The sequence below is a fragment of the Ciconia boyciana genome, chromosome 2 (assembly GCF_034638445.1).
Source record: "Ciconia boyciana chromosome 2, ASM3463844v1, whole genome shotgun sequence".
In the NCBI taxonomy this organism is placed as follows: domain Eukaryota; kingdom Metazoa; phylum Chordata; class Aves; order Ciconiiformes; family Ciconiidae; genus Ciconia; species Ciconia boyciana.
In genome coordinates this window covers 129,866,415-129,888,028 of record NC_132935.1, presented here as the reverse complement: position 1 = coordinate 129,888,028, position 21,614 = coordinate 129,866,415, and the positions used below count along the sequence as shown (strand labels likewise).

Genomic DNA, 21,614 nt, shown 5'->3' with positions numbered 1-21,614 from the left:
GGGCGGGCGCGGGGGCGGGCCTCGGCGCTCCAGGAAGCGAGCGTTAGCGAGCGGGGGAGCCCCGCGGAGCGCTCACACAATAGAGCCGGCTCCTGCCGGCCGCCGATTGGGCGGCGCTCGCACCGGAGGCGCATTTGGATTGGCTGCGGAAGGCCACCTGCTTTGGGCGTCCTGCGCCTGCCCCTCCTCTTTCTCCTCTCGGTCACGTGGGTTGCGATTCCTAGAACTGTTTGCGCTTCCGTAGCGCTGCGGGGCCGTTCTTTGGGTGCGCGGCAGCGGCGCGTTCTGCGCTAGGAGCGTGGCTGCGGGGGAAAGGCTCGGCGGTGGGGGCCGGGCAGGGCGGGCGGGCGGCGCCCCGCTACGGCCCTGAGTGCCGGCGGCGCGGCGGGGCGTGGGGGGCGGCGGCGGGCGGCGTGACTCCGCCGGGGGGCGGCCGCGCTGCATGGGGGCGGGGGCCGGCCGCCATGGAGGGGGTGCTGTACAAGTGGACCAACTACCTGAGTGGTGAGTTGCTGCCGGTCCTCAGCCTCTGCGCGGGGCGGGCTTCCCTAGCAGGACGGCCGCCGTCATCTTCTTTTATATATATATATATATGCTTATACGCGCATATGTATGTATCTGCTGAGTCTGGATCAGCGCTGCCCCCTGACCCCGCCGTGCAGGGGACCAGCCCCCGCTCACCCCGGTTTTCCAGCTGCGCTGCCGCATGGTCGCCGTCCGGGTGCCAGCGCTCGTCTGGGGCGTCCCTTGCCCTCCCTGGGGCTTGGGGTTTGGGGTTATTTGGGTTGCGTTAGGTCATACCCGCCAGCGAACTTCCCCGTTCTGTACGCCCCCGTGAAACTTTTATTGCTTTTATTGAGTCGCTTCGGGGAGTCGCGGGAATCCCAGACCCTGGGAGGAAGAGGTGTCGGCATTAAGTCACGCGTGGGGGATTTGGATGAAAATGCATGCAAAAAAAAAGGGGCTATCCTGCGAGCGCTAGGCCCAGGTTTGAATTTTGTGGGTGTTCCCATGTCATGGGACGCTTGACTTCTGTAGCAGACTGGAAGCGACCGTGCGTGGCCGGGGTTTCCTCAGCGGAGGTTACCGGTGGTGGGGTCAGAAACGCTGCAGAGGCGGGGAGCGTCCGGTGCCACCCGTGTTGCTGTGGGGTGTCCGCCGCCGGACGCGTTGGGGTCGGGGCTGGCTTGTAATTTGGGGTGCGGGGATGGGGTCTTGCCCGGGTGCAAACCTCTCAGTGGTTTGTGGAACCAGTTTGGAAACTTGATGGTCAGAGAAAAATAACCACGACCTTGACATTGCCAGGTGCAAGTTTTGCTCGGGAGTGCAGGCAGGAGGGCTGCCCTCCTGCTTGAATTTTTTTCAGAGAGGCTGGAACAGCTGCACCTCTCGGGTTAGCTGGGAAAGTGTAGGAAACCAAACTGGAACAAAGGAAAAGCTGAAGCACAAGCAAGTGATGAATTCATGTAGCAGGGGGATGGGGAGGAGTGGTGCATGAATCCATGGCTGGATTCACTGGTGTGCTGGAAGATTGCGGTGGCTTTTCCCCTTTAGGCAATAGGTGTTCTGAGAGGGGAATCAAATGTTGTCAGGTCTCAGTGAAGAGGCATGGATTTATTTTTTTTTATTTGTGAACGCTCTTGAATTATGGAGTGTGTGGCAGTAGGAGTAGCCATGCTTGGCTTTTCCGTTTGGATTGCAGAACTCGGGCAGTGTTATTAGTCCTTTCCCCATAATAAAACATCTATGGCTCAGTTGATCTAAAGTTTGATGTGTTTGTTTTTGTTTGCATTGCTTAGATGCTGAGGCATATTTGGATCCCCTGTGCTTGCTTTCGTGCCGTGAGACCTGGGGAATGTGTGTCTGTGGGAACTAGTGTGTAGATGACTGACTGGCGTTTGGCGTTGTGACATTTGTGCCCGAGTGTGCATGTGGTAGGATCAGCTTCTTGTCTTCTGTTTTGGTGGTAAGATGAAGGCTAAGAAGCAGAAATGTTCCAGTTCCATCAAAATTAAATTTTTTTTTTGCTAGCCACATTGATATGCACTTGCAACCAAATAACCCTTCATGAAGAAGGATGACGCTTTGCAAACCTCAGTCTAAGTGAATGCAGGCTGAAGGAATCTCTTTTCCTTGGATGTGTGAGATTTGCCCCAGCTGAAAACTAGATGAGTTTTTGTTCTCAATAGAGAAAAAAATCAGTGATGGAGGATTGAAGCATCTTTCTGATTTCTTTGCTGAAACTTGACTCTGCTAGTAAGTGTGGTGGTCAAGGTCACTCCATTCCTTTTCTTAGGTTTTAGAAGGCCTGTCTGGTGTGTGTTTGAGAACAGTAAATTTGCTGTTCTGCGAGTTAACTAGGCTTACATGTGCTTGCTTTTGGCATAAGATGAAGACTTCCTGCCCTGAAACCATTAAGTTATAAATTTATGCGATGATGAAAAAAAAAAAATCGTGCTGGAATGTGGTGTTCATCATAGCAGTAGCACAGAGCTGGGGAGTGAGAGACAGGAAAGCCTCCTTTCGGAGATTAAGGGAAGCAAGAGGGTTCAACAGGTCATCCAGAACAGTATTTCTGTCAATATTGTTCTTTTCCTCTTGCTCAAGGTTAACTACCCTGGTGCTGCATGGTGTAAATGATGTACGCAAGAAGTCGGGAAAATGTGTGTCATCTTGTGTGTGTTGGTGTATGCCTGTGTTAGTAACACAGTGCAGATGTAAATATACACAGCAGGTATCTGACGCCCTTTCTTCCTCATAATGAGGAACACACCTTTCTTTCACACAGAGAGGAGATGAGCCTTTCACCAAACAGTAAGCTTAAAACTGTAGAAAAGGAGAACTGCTTTCCCTTCTTGCTGTGAGAGAGAAGCTGATGGAGTTTGTTGGTAATGGAGTCTTTTCTGGGAATTTTGGTTTTATAATGTCTTCTGTCATCGCCATCGTGAGAGGTTAAGTCCACATCAACCTCTTTCCTTCCAGCTCTTGGGCAGGGAGCTGGATCTCTGTTGCAGATTACATAGTTATTGACAGCAAGAATATTTCAGAAGTAGGAAACAAGCTTGGCTTTCTGTGGGCAAAGGGCAAAGAAAGCACAGCATGATGGCCAGCAACTGAAAGACAGATTAGTTTGTCTCACTGCTCAAACGAGTTATCTTGTTTTATTATAAATGTACTTATTTGCTTCATATAGATTAGGATAAATTGAATTAGTGTTACTTGGTTTCTGCTTGGAGATAGGGTTTTTCCTCTGGTGTTGATCCTGCGCTCGCATTGTGGTTTTTATGTGTGGTAGTTCCAGTGCTGCCCCTGAAATCTCTGAGTTTAGAGAATTGAGATTTTAGAGGTTTTCTCTTACCTAATGCAATGGCCACCAGATAGTGATTTCTCAATGTGATATTTTTGATTAAGTTCAAGTGAAGTGTGCCAACTTTGGATCAGATATGCATGCACGCAGGTCTAGCCTATGAAAATCCACTTGGGATCTTGTGTTTGCAATAAGTGTGTCCTGAGATTGCTCTTGTCTATGCTTCCCCCACTAAATTGGTTAAAACCTTAAGGGAGCAGGGAACTTTGCAAGCAGAGTTATCGCTGACGTATAAAGTGTGATAGCACTTTTTCACTTGGGCAAATATATTATGCCTTTGCAAACTTCAAATTATTAATCCTCAAAAACCAGAACTGGGTGATTTAAACCATGCAAGCATGTAAGTTGGCCTCAGCTGAGCCTACAGTCAGAGCATGTAACTTGAGCTTTAAAAATTCCTAGATTTCATCCTTTGCCAAAACTCTCTATCTAATGTTAGCATTGCTTGTTAAAGTTGTGGAGGGCTTATCGCATGGATAAAGGGAGTATGACTCCTATTTCAGTACTGCTTATTGTAGTAAGCAGTTGGGGTGACAAAAGCGTCACCCTATACCTTCCCTATAGCTCCTATAGTCTGTTGTGCTGCTGCTGCCTGTGGTCCTGGCTGAGCATAAAGCATTCTGGCGTGGACAGCATCACAGCTGGATCCTGGCTGCAGTGTTGTAGCAGGACTGATCTCAAACCAGGGGATGCGGCTTGCAGGATAGAGAAAGGAGAGAGCAGAGGTGAACCGCACCTGAAGGCTGCTCTTTGCTGTTTGGAAACTGTCTCCCACAGGACTCTCCAACCGAACTCAAGCTGCAATTCACGCTCTTTGTTAGGCATACCTTCTGATTAATAAAAGAAATTTATTTAGTCTTCAGAGATTACCTTGTAAAAATAATCTGCGATTTTGATTTCTCACCAGGCTTATAGAATGAGTAAACTATCGCTTACCCACAGGGAAACAGGGTGTGGAGTGGGGGAATACCTTCCTTCAATGGTGTGTGTAAAAGCTCGGCACTTTCAGTTGATTTTTCTGCTGCAATTCAATTCAGTTCAGATCTTCAGCGTAAGGCACGCCTTACCTGGGATCACTGGCTGCAGGCAGGATTGCCGCTGACTCTGGAAAAGGTGGTATGGATCAGCTCTTGGCTTGGGGATCAAAGGCAGCTTCGTCATTAGAAAGAAAAATGCTGACTGCCTCCTCTGACTTGCCTAGTATTCTCTGTATGCTCCGTGAAATGGCTTTGATCACTTTTCTTCCCAAAGTTGATCTTTTCCTGGTATTTAAATATTCACTTCCTTAGTTGTGCTGAGTAACTCTAACCCTAACTAATTCATCTTCCTCGAGGCATGACACCCTCACATTCATGCCATCACTAGTGACGCTGCATCATACCGCATACCATAGTTTGCTCTCCCCACCTTCCCGTCTGTAATCATCCACTCTCATTGTGCTCTGAATTCTTTTCAGTTTATCCCAAGATGCCAAGAGCCAGCACCAAGCAGTAAATTTCAGCTTTCATATAAAACTTTAAATTACTCTTGTCTCTAATGATTCAGAATTCCTTGACAAACCTGGGGGAGAGCTCAAGAAAATGTGAAAGAGCATTAGTTTTTATAGCTTGAATCTGGATGCACATGATACTGCTTTGTTTCGGGTGAGTCTTTGTTTCGGGAGGTGAATTTAAGAAATCTGACCTTTTAGGATGGGAGACACATACACTTCCAGTTGATACCAAGCTCTGGAAATAAGCTCCTCTGTTTCCAGAGATGGAGGAAGTAATTGAAAACTTCACCCTTAAACATTTGGCTCTAAAAAGCTTTTGTTTATCATTTTTTTCCCTTCTTCTTAGCCTCTGGGTATAGTCCAAGTTCTGATTGTATAAAATGAGAAGTCTGGCTTTTGTGGAGGTGGACCTAGTCAGCTGAGGTTTCTGTTGCCTTCAGGGCAATGGTCTGCCCAGTGTTACTGACTATAGCTGCTCTTGGAGACCAGGCATTGGTTTAGATGGATGACCGAGTCTCACCCAGTCCCGGCCGTGCTTCTCACCCAGGATGCTTCAGGGACTAGTTAGTTCATTCTCTCTGGACTTTGCATAATTACATTTGCGTGGTTTGACCTTCTTTCTCATCTCTCTCTTCCCTTCCTCCCCCTTTTTCTTCATGCAGCAATCTTGCTTTTGGCATACCTTTTTGGAATTGAGTAATGTGCTCACAGCAGAAAAGTTTGATGAGGCTGCAGGAATGGAGAACGGTGTCCCCTCTCCTCTGTAGGTGGAGAGGTATGCTGCAGTACTGGTGCCTCTCTGACATAAATAAGTGATCTCAGGGAATGACTGGGTAGGACAGAAAAGAAAGGTGTGGCACAATGATGGTGAAGAGATACCACCTTGTGTTTTTACATAAATTCATTTCGTTGGCTCAGTCTGGCCTGATAACCACCCCAGGGGTCAGAGAGAGGAGCAGCTAGGTTACTGTGGCTGGGAAGTGTAAAGAGAGGAGGGAAACTCCTGGGAGCTTTAAATGAGTTGAATTAGTGTGTCTGGGCAGTGGCCTGGATTATTGAACTTTTGCCTCCATCACTTGCCATGATCCTCTCTCTGTCCTTCATCATTTCACTGTGTCCCCTTCAAAAACGCCTGACTGCTGGTGCATTGCGCTCTCCGTGCCTTGGATCCTCACTGGCATAAAATCGTTTGCAAACAAACCCAGCTGCCCTGTGATGGCAGGATGCTTTTGCAGTGCTGCTAGCCCTGCACTAACAGTTGTGATTGAAATGAGGGTGGATTTTATGGGACCCCTTCGAGAAAAGTCATTTGGGAGAGGGTCACTGTGTTAAAGCCAGTTCCAGCTGTTGCTTGCTTCACTTGAACCTCTAGTGTCCCTCAAACAAGTGCTTTAAAAAGTGATACCATTGTTGAAGTGCTAAATCTGTTAACTTCATTACCTTTAGGGGCTTTTGGTATTGATTCCTGCTGTTAATGTGCACATAATCAGAGTAAATTGCAATATGGGCATTTCTAGAAGCTGCTCTCTAGGTGAGATGATAATAGCTCAGAGGAGATGCATGAATTATCACACACTTTTGACTGCCTGTCTGCTGTCCATCATGGATACGGACTGTGGATTTTTATCCTGTCAAATTTTTTCACTACAGAATTAAGGCTGCAAAATGTGTTCCAGTGTGTGGGATTGCCCTTCTAAAAATACTGGGTAGCCTTAGGAGGCTGTATGGAAAGAGCAGGCAGTGGTTTTGGGTGCAGATTGCATATATCACGATAACACTTCAACTGTATTACTTCTGTTCGCTATATGAGAAAAAAGGGGAAAAGTTTCAAGTTTGGTCTGCGCAAGATACTCTTTTGCTATATGCTGTTTCCAGCTAGAACAGTGGTGACTGACAGCATGAAATACACAGCCGCATGAACCGAACTTAGTCTCATGAGAGGTACACACCATCAGTTGTTAAGAACTGGATTGTCAGATTTAGTGCGTGCACCCAGTAGTTGAGATTGCAAGAGTGCTGGGATCTTGAAAATGTCTGTTTTGTCCATTTGTGACATGGAGATTCCCATAGCCTTAATTCCCCAAGGAAATCCTCATCCATGGGATGTTAGTGCAATAAGACCTTCTGGGCCAATATGAAACGTTTGTGTTGTATAGGTGAGGAGACACAGGCAGCTCAGTGCAGAAGTCAGGTTTTTCTCAGCACGGTCCAGGGCAGCTCAGCAGTCTTCTTTCTAAGCTGGAAATAAGATCTCTTGACTTGGTCCTATGTTTTGGCTGTTAGATGCATCCTCTAACTGGAAAATATGACTTTCCTTGTAACTGGAAGGCAGGTGTTTTGTGGTCACAGTTGCACGAGGGGAAGGTATTATGTGCTGGCCAACAGCTGCTACCTGAACAACCAGAAGCAAAGGTGTGAACCTGATGGCATTCATAGACTTACATCAGCACTGGCAACTGGGGAAGGACATATATTGGATTTTCTCTTGGTTTTTGCAAGACACCGGCACTGTCTTGGTCCTATTTGAGCTGAGTTTTCAGCAGCTCTCGTCCAGCAATCAGTTGTTGACGCAGTGCTGGGAAGAAGCTGTGGTTCTTCTGGCCTTGGGCGCTGGGCTATAAAGTGGTAGGTGGGGGTACGGTGAACACACGGCACAGCTTACTTTGCTCAGTGTGGGGTGAAAAGATGGATATTGCTTGTTCTTGCTGTGAGATGTCTCTGACTGTCAGAGCAGCCAGTCTGGGACTCTCTTGTGACCCTGCACAGAAGAGCAGGGATCTGCCCCTGCTCTGCCACCTGCAGCTAAGTCTTGGGTCTTGCCCGTGATATTAGCAGTAGGGATGTGGTGAAGGCTTTAATTCATCCTATTAGGTGGATGTTGCCATAATGTGGACATTTCAGAATTGTCTCCTGTCCGCACTTAAAATCTGAATTAAGGTCAAAGTTGTCCAAGGACTATCTATTGCATAAGTTTTTATAAAGACTTGTGTTGAAGCTCAAGAAATTAATAAGCATAAAGTATTACATAATTCTAGTGGAAAGCAAGCAGTAATAAAACCCCAGGTGTCTGGCCTTTGTGTCTTTTAGAAATGCAACTGGAACTGGCATCTCTTAATTGCAGCTTGTTTTCCAGGTCATCAGTTTGACTTCTTGAGTATGTGATTCTCCCAGATGGTTTGGCTTTGTGGATGTCTGACATGATCTACATGTCTTCAAATGTTTTTTTTTCTTCAGGCTTGGCACTTGGGAATGAATGCTGTCTGAAGTCTGAGTTGTGTAACATTAAAGTTTGAATTATGTCCAAATTTCAACTGTGTTATCAAGAAATGTCGAGTTTGCTCAGTGATAGCTGCATCCAGACTTCCTGAAGTGTAATGGTGGAAGTAGGGAGACCTTTCAGGCTGTGGAAACTTCTGGAGAAATACTGAATCCTTAGCAGGCACAGACTGCTTAAATATCTTTATCTGTAGTGGACAATAGCACATCTTCCAGGTACTGCAGGTACTAACTTTAAGTTTCACACAGGAGTGCAATATGTATTAGGACCTTAACCAGTGTCTGAGAAGTTGTCTGGAATCTCTTTGCTTTCTTCCATGGCTGAGACCTTAAGCTACTACTCACTTCTATTGTGCTTTGCATTTTATTGTCTTTTTTTAATATATATCTTTCCACAGCAAGATCAATTTTTACTGTTAATGGCTCTGTGCCTCTAAAATGAGCTGTGGAAGTATGAGCTATGTTTTGTCCTGCCTGTGCACCACCAGTACAAATGGGCTTAGTAAATTATTCTTCAAAGTTGTGTTAGTGCTGGCACCAGTAAGACCTTGAAAGGTTCAGCTTTAACTTTCTGTATCAGATGAAGATCATGCTCAGTTCCAAAATTTGCAATATTCCTTGGGCAGTTTATGGGGAGAGAATAAAACTGAATAAACCCAAGACTTGTGTTCATGGAAGTGTCTAAGTGTCTTTTTGCTTCTTTGTTTTTTGTTGTGGTTTTTTTTTTTCCTCTGCTCTTTGCTCTTCTGCAAATGTGAAGCTCCTGTAATTGAAGATTGTATCCCTGTTGCACTGCCCATGATTTGTCAGGCACACGCTATTTTTAGCTGGTTGTTTAGGATAACCTTCCCATGGCTGCTGACTCAGTGTCAGTGAGTACCAGGTGGTTAGTGCGTCTTCTGACAGAACCTTGCTGTGATTTTTTTTTTAATTGGTTTCCTTTTACAAAAATGTATTTTTATTAGTGTAACAATTCTGTTCTGAAAATATATGCTGTCCTAGTTAACAATTGCCTATCATAGTCTTTTTGAGACATACCTAATAAAGAAGAGTTAGGTTCTGCAAAGGAAGACAGATAATTGCTGCTTCCCCCTCAAAAAAAAGACCCAGAAGCAAAAACCCCAACCAAACAGAAACCTCAACAAAACATATTAACTCAACATATTTTTAACCAGCCTCCGAAGTGATGGAGGCAGAGTGCTTTGTATGTTGGCTAATTGATTGCACAGCCTTTGATTGATGGGATGCAATTTGGTTGAGCATCAGCTGCAATTGTAAGCTGTAGGACCATGGCTGAAATGATTCATGTGCAGCAGCAGGATCTCCAGACTGATTTAGAGGCTCATATTGACTGTGGCGCTGTGCATTATTTAAAGGATTGGTTCTGTGCCATTGAGTGTCTGAAGCAATTAACTGCTTCTCTCTGCTGAACAATCACCTCCTTTTTTTGTGAGCTCCTCCGTATCAATAGTGACTTTTAGGGTAGTTTCTTTATTTTGGTGGCAAGACAAATAAAAATCAGTCTTGCTGTTTTTTCTTTTCTTTTTTATTCTCATTTTTGTGATTTTTTTCCCTTCATATAAAATAAAGAAGTATTGAGAATACTTTGGCATTTATAATGTTTTTATATTCTTCTAGGAAATAATGGAAGAGGTCTGGAAGAGTGTGAGAAAGGATTTATGTTTAATTTGTTTTCCAGCCATCCCCAAGGTTCAGCAATTTATAGACCAGGTTAGCCCGGATGCCATGGTATTGCTTGTTTAAAAAAACAACCGAAGAAAATACCCCAAACCATACTCATACTATTAGCCTGTGGCTTTAGGGCTTTCTAACCTTACACTGAGTTGGGCTTGGCTTCAGCAGTAGCCTAAGGAATCGGTCCCTAAAGGAGCAGTCATTCCTCCAATGTGATATCGGTCCAAGCCCAGCCTGGGCTCCTGCAGTGCTGTGCTGGCTGGCAGAGCCTGGGTGCAGAGGATGGCAGAAGTGAGGCCCCTCCGCAAAAATGCGTAGGAGCCACGTGGCCTTGTCAAAGTGTTTTTCCCAGAGATGTTTTGCTGGCACAGTGTGGGAGCTTCGGTATCTCGCTCCGTTGGTCCTGGCCAGGGAAGCTTGTTGCAGCTCAGTAACAAAAGCTGCTTTCCTCCAGTGACGTTGCTGCCTCATTTCTTCTTAAGTTAATGAGCTTGTAGTTTTTAATTAGACATAAATGACGGCTGTCATGTCTTGTTTGTTTATATCTTTTCATACTGCTGTAGTACTTCCAAAAGAAGAAAACAAAAGGGGTAATTTACTTCTGAAGTCGGGCAGCAGGGTGGGTGAAAGTGTACCCAGAACTATTGGCTTTGGGTGGTGTTCTATAGCCTGGTGTTCTGGTTATTCTCTGGGAAGGTATCCAGAAGTGCAAGTCATTAATTTGAGACTACTTTTTATGTGGGCATCACGGGAGTTTCAAGAGATATTGAGAACTGCTTCATTGAAAGATGGAGTTCAGAAATCAACACATCCGCCTCTGTCCCTCCTTCCCTGATTTTTAGGAGTTTCTTGCCCGGTGCTTTTCAAGGCAGTTTGTCTAGCCCTTCCCGCAAGGGAGGAAGACATGTAAGGCAAGACAGCTGGGGTGGCTTTTGGAAAGAGTGAAGAGGTGGGTTGAGGAGTGATGGAAGGAATTGAGGGGTGGTGAACTGAAAAGCTCGTTTTGGAAGAGAGAGTGAGTCAGTGATGCCGTGTGAGCAAAACTACTGAAAATGACATATGGCATCTCAGGAACACACTGCTGTGGTCCAGCTGCCTGCAGAAAGGACATGTAGCTGCCAGCAAGCAGGGGTTGTGGTCTGCAACATCCAGGCCTGTCCACAAATCTTACTACTTCAAAGGGTTTAATTTTCTGGGGGGAACTGAGAATCTTTGGGGCCTTATTTGCAGCGAGTCCCGAATGAGAGAGGTGGTGGAATTGCAGGAAGAGAAGTAACTGAGAAATGCAGTTTTGTTTTTCAGGCTGGCAGCCTCGATGGTTTCTTCTCTGTGGTGGCATCCTGTCCTATTATGACTCTCAGGAAGATGCCTGGAAGGGTTGTAAGGGAAGCATCCAAATGGCCGTGTGCGAAATTCAAGGTAACTAAGATGCAGTAACAGCTGCTTGAAGTTTGCCCAATAATGTTGCAATCAGGATGAGATTTCAGGTCACAAGAGCTATTTGGCAGCTTGATTTCTTTGGTATGTATTCGTAGTAACTCAGTAAGTTGATCTATATGCCAGTTTTTATTCTATAGTATTTTGAAAACGTTAAGAGAGCTGCAAGCCTCTAATATAGTGGGTATTCTACATGCAGGTGGGTCACTGTTTTTCACCAACTGTGGTGGAACATCGCACAGCTTCAAATGACTCTTTATAAGCACGAAGCTGAAGCTAGAAATATGAATAATAAACTTCAGTACTAGGGCTGCTCACTCATATTGGATTACTTGCCACATCTTTGAAGTTCTGTTATGGGCTGGAACCCTGAAAGAGAGACTTGCCAGAAGAGGACGCCCTTTCCATGAAGAATCCCAGATGATACTGTACTGATCACAAAACTGCCTTTCATACCCTTTTGTCCCACAGCTGTACATGTGTGTGTCCTGTCTATTCCCTAACTCAGAAGAGAAGTCATAAAATGGCAACAGGGGAAGTTTGTGGCTATAGATTCCTCCTCTTTCATTACCGTTTGACCTGCCACCTAACATATCTGTTGGGATATTCAGTTGGCCTGGGAAGGGCTGAGGGACTGGTCTGAAATCTATGTTGCTTCCAGTTCATCCTGCAGATAACACACGAATGGACCTGATCATCCCAGGGGAACAATACTTCTATCTGAAGGCAAGAAACGCAGTTGAAAGGCAGAAGTGGCTGGTTGCGCTAGGAACTGCCAAAGCCTGTCTGACCGACAGCAGGACACAGAAGGAAAAAGGCAAGAACACCCTTTTGCTGGCACATACTGTTTGCTTTTTATTTCCCCATCCTTGCCCTAGTAGATGTACACAAAAAGATGACAAAATCCATACCTGAACCCTGTGTCCAACCTGTGCTTCAGGTCTTTGGTGCTGCTAAAAGCCAAGCCATGTGGGAACACTAGCTAGAAATCTCAGGTGTTAACTCTCAGTGCAGGGATTTGAAAACTTTGGCTTTTCCTTAAAATATACTACGTATAAATCATGTGAAAACCATGTGCTGATGGGTTCTGTAAGTACAGGGAGTGAGTAGCTCCTGGCTGTGGGTCACTGGGGTGCAGACTATGCATGAAGGTAAGACCCCCACCTTGTGCAACTGTTTTAGTATGATGACCCAGCCTCTCATACCACTGTCTCTTGAGCTTTGGAGTTCCTCAGACCCTTTTCTTCCATGTTCTAACTGGGCTGTCTTGTGCACTTCAAGAATCCCTTGGCAATTAAAATAAAGGTTTGCAATCGGTTTTAAATGAGCATACTAGTATTCGGAAACTGAAATCCCATCATGGTCAGGCTATGAAAATTAATTCACTTACCTCTTTGCTTTCACCAACAATCTTGCTTTTTCACCCCTCTTGCTTACAGGCATGGTGTTATTCATGAGTCAGTGTGAGACCTCATGCCTTAACCCTGTGTAACCTCAGCATAATGACTATGCAGAAGATGGGAAAACAGCAAATTATTGTTAATATGTCAGTGATCCTGAGCAAATGCAGGGGGGGCGGGTGCTTCCTTTCCCCGAGATGAGCAATCACTTCTCTTAGCCTTATGTACGTCTTCACCAGGCTTTGCATCTACCAGTTCAAACTGAGTCAGAACTGAGCAGAAGATGCTACTGTAGGGTCCTACACAAAGTGGGGATCTGATGCACAGTGCCTTAGAAGCAGAACAAAGTTATATCTATAAACTGACACACAGTAGCACGGGGTGAAAAGCTACTGATGTATTTGCAGAACTAAACCATGTTATTATTAGACAGACAAACTATTGCCAGGCAAATTAATTTATTTTGTAATCCGGGGACTCTAATGTCAAAAATTGACTTCTGAAAAATCTCAGATTGACTGTTAGTCATATCTGGATTACTCTGCTCAGTTCTGCCCTCTCCAGTACGAGCAACATATGGACATACTGGAGTGAGTCCAGGAAAGGGCCACTAAGATGATTAATGGAAATACCTGATGGGAGAGCATAAAAAAGATGGAGCCAGACTCTTCTCAGTGAATGGACAAGGGGAAATGGGCATAAATTTAAATACAAACAACTCCATTGAGACATAAGCAGAAATACTTACATAGTGAGGACGAGGGAGCACTGAAACACGTTACACAGAGAGGTTGTGGAGTCTGCATCCTTGGCAATGTTCAAAACCTGACTAGACATGGCCCTGAGCAACGTGCTCTGGCTGACCCTGCTTTGAACAGGGGAGCAGGAGTAGCTGGTCTCCAGAGGTCCCTTCCAACCTCAACCATTTTATGATTCAAAGATATATATTAAATGAATCCCTTAGTGTTGGACAGGATGCGTCTTTTCCCTTCAGTGTTCTCTACCTAGAACCCTGATCTTTTAATTCACAGCGTAACTGTTTGCACCTTAAACTACTTAGTGAAAACAAAAAATACGGTATGTAGGCGTTTCCTCCTATTTAAAATGCCCGTTGAGGTCAAGTGTTGTGTACTTGCTTTTTCTCTGTGTCCTAAATCTAGGAACATACTGTTCCTGTCTATGATGGAAAATAATTTTACCTGTCAGGGGCATAATTTATGGCCAATCCAGCTCGTCTTTTTGAGTTGATAGAAAATGTTTTGAAATAAGGAAGTATTGGTTGAATTAGATTGGATAATACTATTTCAGCAACTTTCCAAAATCATATACTGCAAGATGGATACAATAAATTTAACTCTTCTTTTGTTTCACTTGTAGAGTTCACTGAAAACACAGAAGCCTTGAAGACTAAAATGTCTGAACTTAGACTGTACTGTAACCTCCTCGTTCAGCAAGTGCATAAAACGAAGGAAGCCAGCATTTCTGGTGCATCAGAACCAGAGGTACAGCTCTATTTTTGGTGTAGACCACGTCTGTAAAGTCTTGAGCATTGTGAACTCTTCTGGTTAGCCAATGTAGTATTCACTCACAGTTACTTAATATTGTACCCTCTTTCTGCAGAGAACCTGTGGGAAATAATGTACACAACAGTTCTTGTTTAAATGGAGTAATACTGTATTGTTGCAAATAACTTTCCCTGTGTTGGGGTAGCAAGTAGTGAGATGAGATATGACATCTGTGATCTAGATAATAACATCTCTGTAGGTGGTCATGTGTGTATAGTGGATCAAAAAAGCAAAATATTTTTTATAAAAAGATAACTTGCAAGAAGCACACATTTGTCTGCCCCTGACTCATTAATATCCTGCTCAGCAAAACGTTTCTGTTCTCAACAAAAATCCTTAAAAGGTCAAGAGACAATGCAGACCACAAAAAAGCAAAATTGCTAGAAAGAACTGCCTGATTAGCCTCACTTAAGTTAAAGTTTCAAACCTTGCAAATCTTCCTGACCAAAGAAGCCTCATTTAAGAGGGGTCTCCTAACGACAGTGATCTGCCCCTTGCTTTGAGAGAGAAACGTGTGAAGAGGGATGCACATCACTTGCTAGAGAAGCTGGTGTGGAGTTCCAGGATGCCTCCCACTGGAGAGGTGGGTCCTCGGGTGCAGGACAGGCAGGCAAAACACCTGAAGGTTAATCATTTCTATGTCCAAACCATCTCTGTAAAGACACCTGATAAACTGTTTATGGTGAATTAACAACAGTGCAGAAGCATGATGTAGTGTATAAATGACTAAAAGGCACTGTTAGAACTTGCAGCTCACAGGTCATGTGGTGTTTATCCAGCTCATAGTTCACGCTTCTGGGGGAAAACTCGCTTTCCCTGATGTTACTGGTATTTAACTGGAAAGATTTATTGCTAAAAGCATTTCAACATCAATAACTGCACTTTGCAGAGATGAAGAGTATTGTGGCAAGGTGATACTTCATTCTGCCTGTTTTTCAATTGCAGTAATTTTTCGTTCATAGGATTTTTGAAATTATTATCTGCAGATCATTATGTATCTATTTAATTTGTTTACTTTTCATTTCTCCTGTCAGTGGTGTCTTCTGGAATACCATTGTTGAATACATCAAGGCTCAGTATTTAATACACTTTTAACACCAGAGATAAGTAACTAAGAGGCATTGCTTTTAAAATGCAAGCATACCGAGCTTCTTGTAGTGAGGCTGACAAGAGTGGTAATGCTGTGAGGAGGCATAGCCCCAGTAATATGTGATGCCAGTTCTCTGAGCAGCTGACACATTGCATTTTAATTCATGTTAAACTGAAATCATGACTGTAGCAGTTGTGGGCTTTGTGGACATTAGTTGCTCCAAGTTGATATTCTGTGGTCAGTCCATGTCTTCCAATTGGTTTCTTCCCCCAGAGTGGGATTGATATGGGAGCTCTTTTAAAATCAACCTGTGATACCTTCCTGAAGACTCTTGAAGAATGTATGCAGATTGCAAATACTGCCTTCACTTCAGAGTTATTGCATCCAACCCCGCCTGGATCCCCACATTTAGCAGTTCTCAGAACAAACAAGGTAATGGCCAGTATCCTTTTCTCTCAGTCTTGGCACGGATGGTAAGGCACCTTTTTGTAAAGCAGCATTTGTAAAAGTAGGGAATGCATTTTTACCTGTATTATAGCTAGTAGTCCTCCACTGGACATACTCTGCTATTTCTTGTGGTTTGCAAGTGAGGTAGGGCCATTTTTTTAATAAGCAGCGACCAATCTCTTAACTTTTAATGATAGCTGAAAGTTATTAAACATTAACTTTCAGGGCCTGATCCATCTGCAGACAGTGGTTTTTCAGAAAACACCTGGCTATATGACAAGTTGGTTAATTGTGGGAGCTCACAGCAATTGTTACTCTTCTAAGCTACTGCAGCATCGGATCTGTGGTAATACGCCAACAGGAGCTGATGAGCTTATCTTTTTAATGACGAGCACTTTCTTGAATTCTGGTTCCACAACTACATATGCAAAATTGGAGCATCTCTGGCAAACAGCAGACTAAGGTGTATGTAGGAAGGTAGATGCATCACTCCATCTGGGAAGTGAGATTACTTCACCATACCTGGTATCTGGCCTCACGTTTCTTCTGTTTTTTCATAATTTTTTTCTTAAGTGAAGGAAACATCATTGCAAAGAAAACTCACTGCCTTGTTTCTTTTCCACATGCTGTATGGCGTCTAACTTGACACTTGCTAGCTAGCTTCTAAAAGAAGTCTCCTGGTTTGTTTTTTTTTGTTTTTTTTTTTTTTCTTTTCAATATTTTAATGGTGTAATAATGTAGCACCTTTTTCATGTTTGTCTATATACTGCCTCCAGGTCAGAGAATTAGTGAGCGTATGCTTAGCTTTTGAGCTTTTTTGCTGACTCCAGCTTGGATTTAATAAAATGTGAAGTTTGAGAAGCATGATAGTCTTCTTGCTTTAAAGAATATTCCCCCTCCCCACTTATCTTACAGATAAAGCACTCTGTCTTGTCCAGTCACACCTCAACAGAAAGGTATAATAAAAGTCTTTACTGTCAATCTCTTTCTAATCTGTTTTTGGTAGTGTCTGTTCTTTCCATGTTTTTACTCTAATATTGCTAGTACTGGATGCAGGCAGAATTCTATTGCTCTGAGCTGCGTACTTGGAAGCAAATGCAACCAAAGGGAGCTGGCTCACCCCACTTCATGTCTCTTCTTTATCGGCCCTTTTCCTTTTATTTTTTCTCAGCCATCCACTTGGTGACTTACTGGTCAGTCACCAGCCAGCTCTCTCCCACTTCAGTGCTCTTTCCTGCATTTTAGGTTCCACTCCATAAGCTCATAAAATTGTTGATGGAGAGCAGGCTATGATTTGTGGAGTAGATGGCAAGCATATATATTTTAAAGTACTAATGAGGGAATATTCTTTTAGCTACAATACCTGCCTGTGATTTTTTTTTTATAATCAATTGTATTTTTTTTATTATATCTCTTTTTAATAAAGGTCATTGTAAATATATTCAAACTGTGCAAACTGAGGTTGAATCGTTAATCCTACTTGCTGCAAAGAGCCGCCTGGTTCCTTTTGTTATTTTAGACAAGTTCTTTTGCTCAGAGCAGCCTGTGACAGCCTATAATTTCTGTCAACTATTTTTCTCCTATTGTTATTTGTGTGTTTTCACAGGAAGAAGCTTACCAAGCAATGTTTTATACACTAACCATTATTCTTTCCCTTTCTTCAGGCAGATGGAATTGAACCCCTGTGAAAACGGCTCTGTAAAAGCAGAAATTAACCATCAAGAGCAAACCCTTATTAAAAGTCTGGAATGTTTAAACCTGGAAACAAATGAGGGGGGCAGTGATGTTTCTGTTGAAGATCACATAGCAGAGGATTTGGCAGGTAAATATATGCACCGTCTTTTATCCAGAATCGTTACTCTTTAAGTGTAAATGGAGGGAGGTGCAGGCTGCCTGTGAGAGTGCTGGTACCTTGCTTCCCAGGAGGGGGAATGTCAGTGTATTTTAGTCTGGTATCTGCCTGTTGTCAAGTCTTCCCAGCATAGCTCCTGCCCTTGTTGATAGCTAACTTGGGACTGAATGGGGAAGGAAATTAAAAATTCTTTTTTTGACAAGTGGAGGCTCCTCTAGGTGCTGATTGATATGCGTAACAATACAGCCTGGCAAAGCTTGGGCTCTTCTTGCACTGTGGACAGGCACATTATTCCCAGAGGTCCTCCGCTGGGAATGCTGGCACTTCTGCTAGTATGTAGGGCTGCACTGTCAGAAGAGGGGCATTGAAGCTTTGTGTGCCTGTCTTGGAGGAGTTGACCTTGTAGTCTCTCTTCATTGCTCTGACAAATCTTTATGGAAAATTAACACTTTTTCTGCAACTAAGAGTATACTAGAAGGCACCTTATTTCTTCCATTACCTTAGCAACAGCATGAAACTTAGATTTGTGTGTGACTTCAGTAAAACACTGTTGAACTAATTCAGTATAAAATTCCATCCGACATAGCTATATTGTTAAGGGCTGCTGAACTTAATTTGGGTAAGTCTATACAAGTGTTGTATGATTTCTGTTTGTCCTGTTGAATGGACTGTATCGTTCTCGAACAGTAGCTTTCTCTGCCTGGCCATTATTCCAAAACATACATATGCAGTCAGTGAATCAGCTGAAGTTTTTAAGCCCAAGTTAATGAACATGGCGATTTCGCTTTTACATGGGTTCTCTTTGGATTTTTCCCATTTCTGTAACTGCTGTTGAGTAGTGTGGTAAGTCCCTGCAGAATAACATGCATGTGTCACCATTTAGCGTAATACCTCAAGAATACAGTGCTAAAGCAAGGAGATGAAACTAATTCAAGTCAGGTTGTTGGTATCGTTTAGCTACTGAGGTTGTTCCTGTGCAAAAAAGAGAAAAGCCTACCCCCTCTTGAGTACACCCATCTGAGCTGCAGAGTTTTGCTGGCGGTATGGGGGGGAGTGGGATGTGCAGTGCCATCCACCTGGGATGGGCTGACCCAGCCAGCCTGGGGCTCCCTCTCACTGATGGCTGTATCTGGGTGCTCCCTGTAAGCCCAGGAGCTCTGCCCTGTCTCAGATACTCTTCCCTCCCTCTCCCCTCTAGTAAAAGCAGTCAATCTTTAAAAACGCTCAAGCATTTAAGTCTCGTAATAAATTTCTGTTTGTCATTTAATGCTTACAGTGTTTGAGTTTGAAGTTTCAGAGGACCCCAGGCTTTATGCATGGCGCTCCTGTGGAGTCACTGTGGTCTCCGGCTCACCATCCCACGTGTCTTGGTGAAGGACAGATCAGTGACATCCCTCAAACTCTAGCTCCTTAGCAGTCACTTTGCTTGTGAGTAAGGCATGGTCAGTGATGGCTGAGGCCATTTTTTTTTCTGCCCTGAGGAGCACGGTTAAAGTCTCATTGCTGTTACCAGGTGTGAGTGATTCTTTTTTCACCCAGCACCAGGCTTATTTAGTGGTTCAGCAAGTAATAGGGAAAGCTGCAAGTTTGTTTTCAGGCTTTGCTGAAAGGATGATAGTTCCTTGCAATTGGATCCCTTCAGTCAGAAGCTCAGTACCACTTCAAGTCTATAAATCCTCAATGGCCTTTGAAAGTATTTCTTTCCTGGAGAGACATATTCCTTGAGAAATTTTGGATGTTAGTGTGGCAGCAAGACGTGCTGTGGCCATGGCCTGTGCATTGCAGATGCTGTGAATATATCACTTTAGCTTCTTGACTTGTTCTCTGCGCTTCTCCATGAGGTCAGAAGGTCTTACCATGCATGGGATGTGACTGTTCTTTGGGTGTCTAAGACTTTGTCTTCCTTTGGAGGTGCTCGTGTAGTGCTCTGTTTATTTGAAACAAATGCAGTTGACCCCAAAGAGGAAATAAAACAGACCACAGGGAGGAAGGGGCAACTGGCTCTTTTTCTGGGAAACTTTAAAGACACTCATACAAGCTGGGGAGAACAAGCAGCCTTTGATATCATAGCAGTACCCAGCTAAGCAGCCAGTTTACTTATCAGGAGGAGCAAACAAGTCACTATTATTCTTTTGCTTTTGAAAATGCACTGTGCCACTTTATCAGCACTGGGGAAGTTACAGCATGTGAGAAGTAATCTTTCTTTCAAGGAGATGAGTCTGCTCCCTGCTGCACCCAATCACTTCTTGAGCGCTCTTCTCTCCTATTGCTGTCCTTGCTGAGGATGTGTGGGCTCACCTGCATTGGAGCCTGGTGCTGTCTGATTAAAAGAAATGGGGAGGGGACTGCTTGAAAAGTGGTCTGAGCACCCAACAGCAGGGGAACTGTGGTGAGAGTCACGGTGTTGGCAGGGAAAGCTTTTAAGCTTGTATGATCCAGATATCCAAGTGCGTTCCTTCAAATAGGACGTGTCTTAAGGAACAGGAATAACAGTATGGGTGTGTGGCTGTTTTCTTTTTCTATTTTTGTTTTTCTTCTTTTTCCTATAAATGTAAGGCATTAAAGAAGATGGAGAGAACAAGCTGCAAGCTGTAGAAAGCTCTGGTGCCCACAAGTTGCTGCAGTTGGAAACGAATTCTTTAAGTGGATTGACTCTGTGTGAGGAAGACAGAAATGAAAATGATTCTCCTACTTTCTTCAGTGTCATGAGCAATAGGTAGTACATGTTGCAGATGTAAATTACAAGGATTATTGAAACTTTAAGCCCTTAATTGACTCATTTTTAAGTCTGTTCTGTCTGTAGAGCTGCATGTGCTGAGATTATTTAACAAGACTGCATACAGCACAGTAGTTGAGGAAGATATCCTTTGTAGAATAAAATATTGGTTATAATTACAGGCCTTGCTTGCAGGCCACCAAATGTGTATTTTCTGCAGTCGTTTACTTTAACCTAGTGAAACAAAAGCCATGTTGGTGGTTCCACATCTATAAATTTTACCTCTATGCAAGTGAAGTGGGCATGAAATGTAATTTTGTCTTCAGAAGTTGCACAAAAGGAGTTGTTAAGGTAACAATCTTTTCTGCTTGTCCTGGACACCAGGTTCAGTGATATTGAACTTCGGGAGGAGGAGGGCATACCAACAGAAGAGTTTCTGGAGTCTTGTTATGCAATTGTGCCCGTTCTGGGTAAGCAGCTCTTTCTTTCCATGCAGCGGGTGCATCTAACTCCTTTTGACTGCTGCCAGCTGTGAGAAAAGGTGGAGCAGTTGGTCTGGAGAATTTCTTTCTTTGCTAAAGAGATATAGAAATAGTTCCTATCAGCAGAATCAATTTGACTGGTACCAGAAGATGTTTCTTACTCTTTTGCTTTGTAGAGGATCCACCCTCGTTTAGATGGGACCCATGTATAAGCTGTCTGGAAATCTATGGGTATATCTGGAACAGCAATTTCTTTCCCTCAAAAGAACAGCGTGGAATGCCTTGCATGTCTAATACTGCTGAAGGCACACCATCAGCTGTACTTAGCTATTGCTGCTATTTGATTTTTCCAAAGACTTCTATCTCCAACTAGTGCAGCCCCCCACCTGCTTGGCCCCTGAATCTAACAGCAGATGTGAGGACCCTGTAAGCATGCACCCTATTGAAGACTTGAAATTGTAGGTCGGTGTACTTTAGCACCTGTACCACCTGGGATGGATTGGTTTTACACCAAAGAAAGGCTTCGGTTTATGTCATTCATTTAGTAGTGTCCTACCATTTAGAAGGATTGTTAAGAGAGTAAATTAAATGAATTGTTACTAAGACATGAGGACTGGAAAAAGACACAATTTTAAAATATGGCTGCCTTTTTTTTTTTTTTTCTAGACAAGCTGGGACCAACTGTTTTTGCTCCTGTTAAAATGGATTTTGTAGGTAACATCAAGGTAACAGCTTATTTCTAACACTGATTTTTGGGTGTGTTTTTTTTTTTTTTAACAAAGTATCTATTTTAGG

The 21,614-nt window shown here is 43.7% G+C and overlaps 1 protein-coding gene across 4 annotated transcripts in view; it reads left to right on the top strand.

Annotated features, from left to right (window-relative positions):
• The first annotated feature begins 371 nt into the window (after nt 1–371).
• PLEKHA8 (pleckstrin homology domain containing A8) overlaps nt 372–21,614 on the top strand; it is a 32,398-nt gene continuing 11,155 nt past the window's right edge. For 2 of the 4 annotated variants that reach the window (XM_072854047.1, XM_072854050.1), the window contains exons 1-10: nt 9,779–9,866; nt 11,133–11,249; nt 11,929–12,084; nt 14,045–14,169; nt 15,596–15,754; nt 16,685–16,725; nt 17,434–17,591; nt 20,178–20,337; nt 20,722–20,807; nt 21,486–21,544. In XM_072854047.1, coding sequence (XP_072710148.1) covers nt 9,815–9,866; nt 11,133–11,249; nt 11,929–12,084; nt 14,045–14,169; nt 15,596–15,754; nt 16,685–16,725; nt 17,434–17,591; nt 20,178–20,337; nt 20,722–20,807; nt 21,486–21,544 — 1,113 coding nt within the window. In that variant the 5' untranslated portion in view covers nt 9,779–9,814. Of the gene's footprint in view, nt 505–9,778; nt 9,867–11,119; nt 11,250–11,928; nt 12,085–14,044; nt 14,170–15,595; nt 15,755–16,684; nt 16,726–17,433; nt 17,592–20,177; nt 20,338–20,721; nt 20,808–21,485; nt 21,545–21,614 lie in introns of those variants that run through there. The other 2 variants (XM_072854048.1, XM_072854049.1) reach the window with 2 other exon arrangements.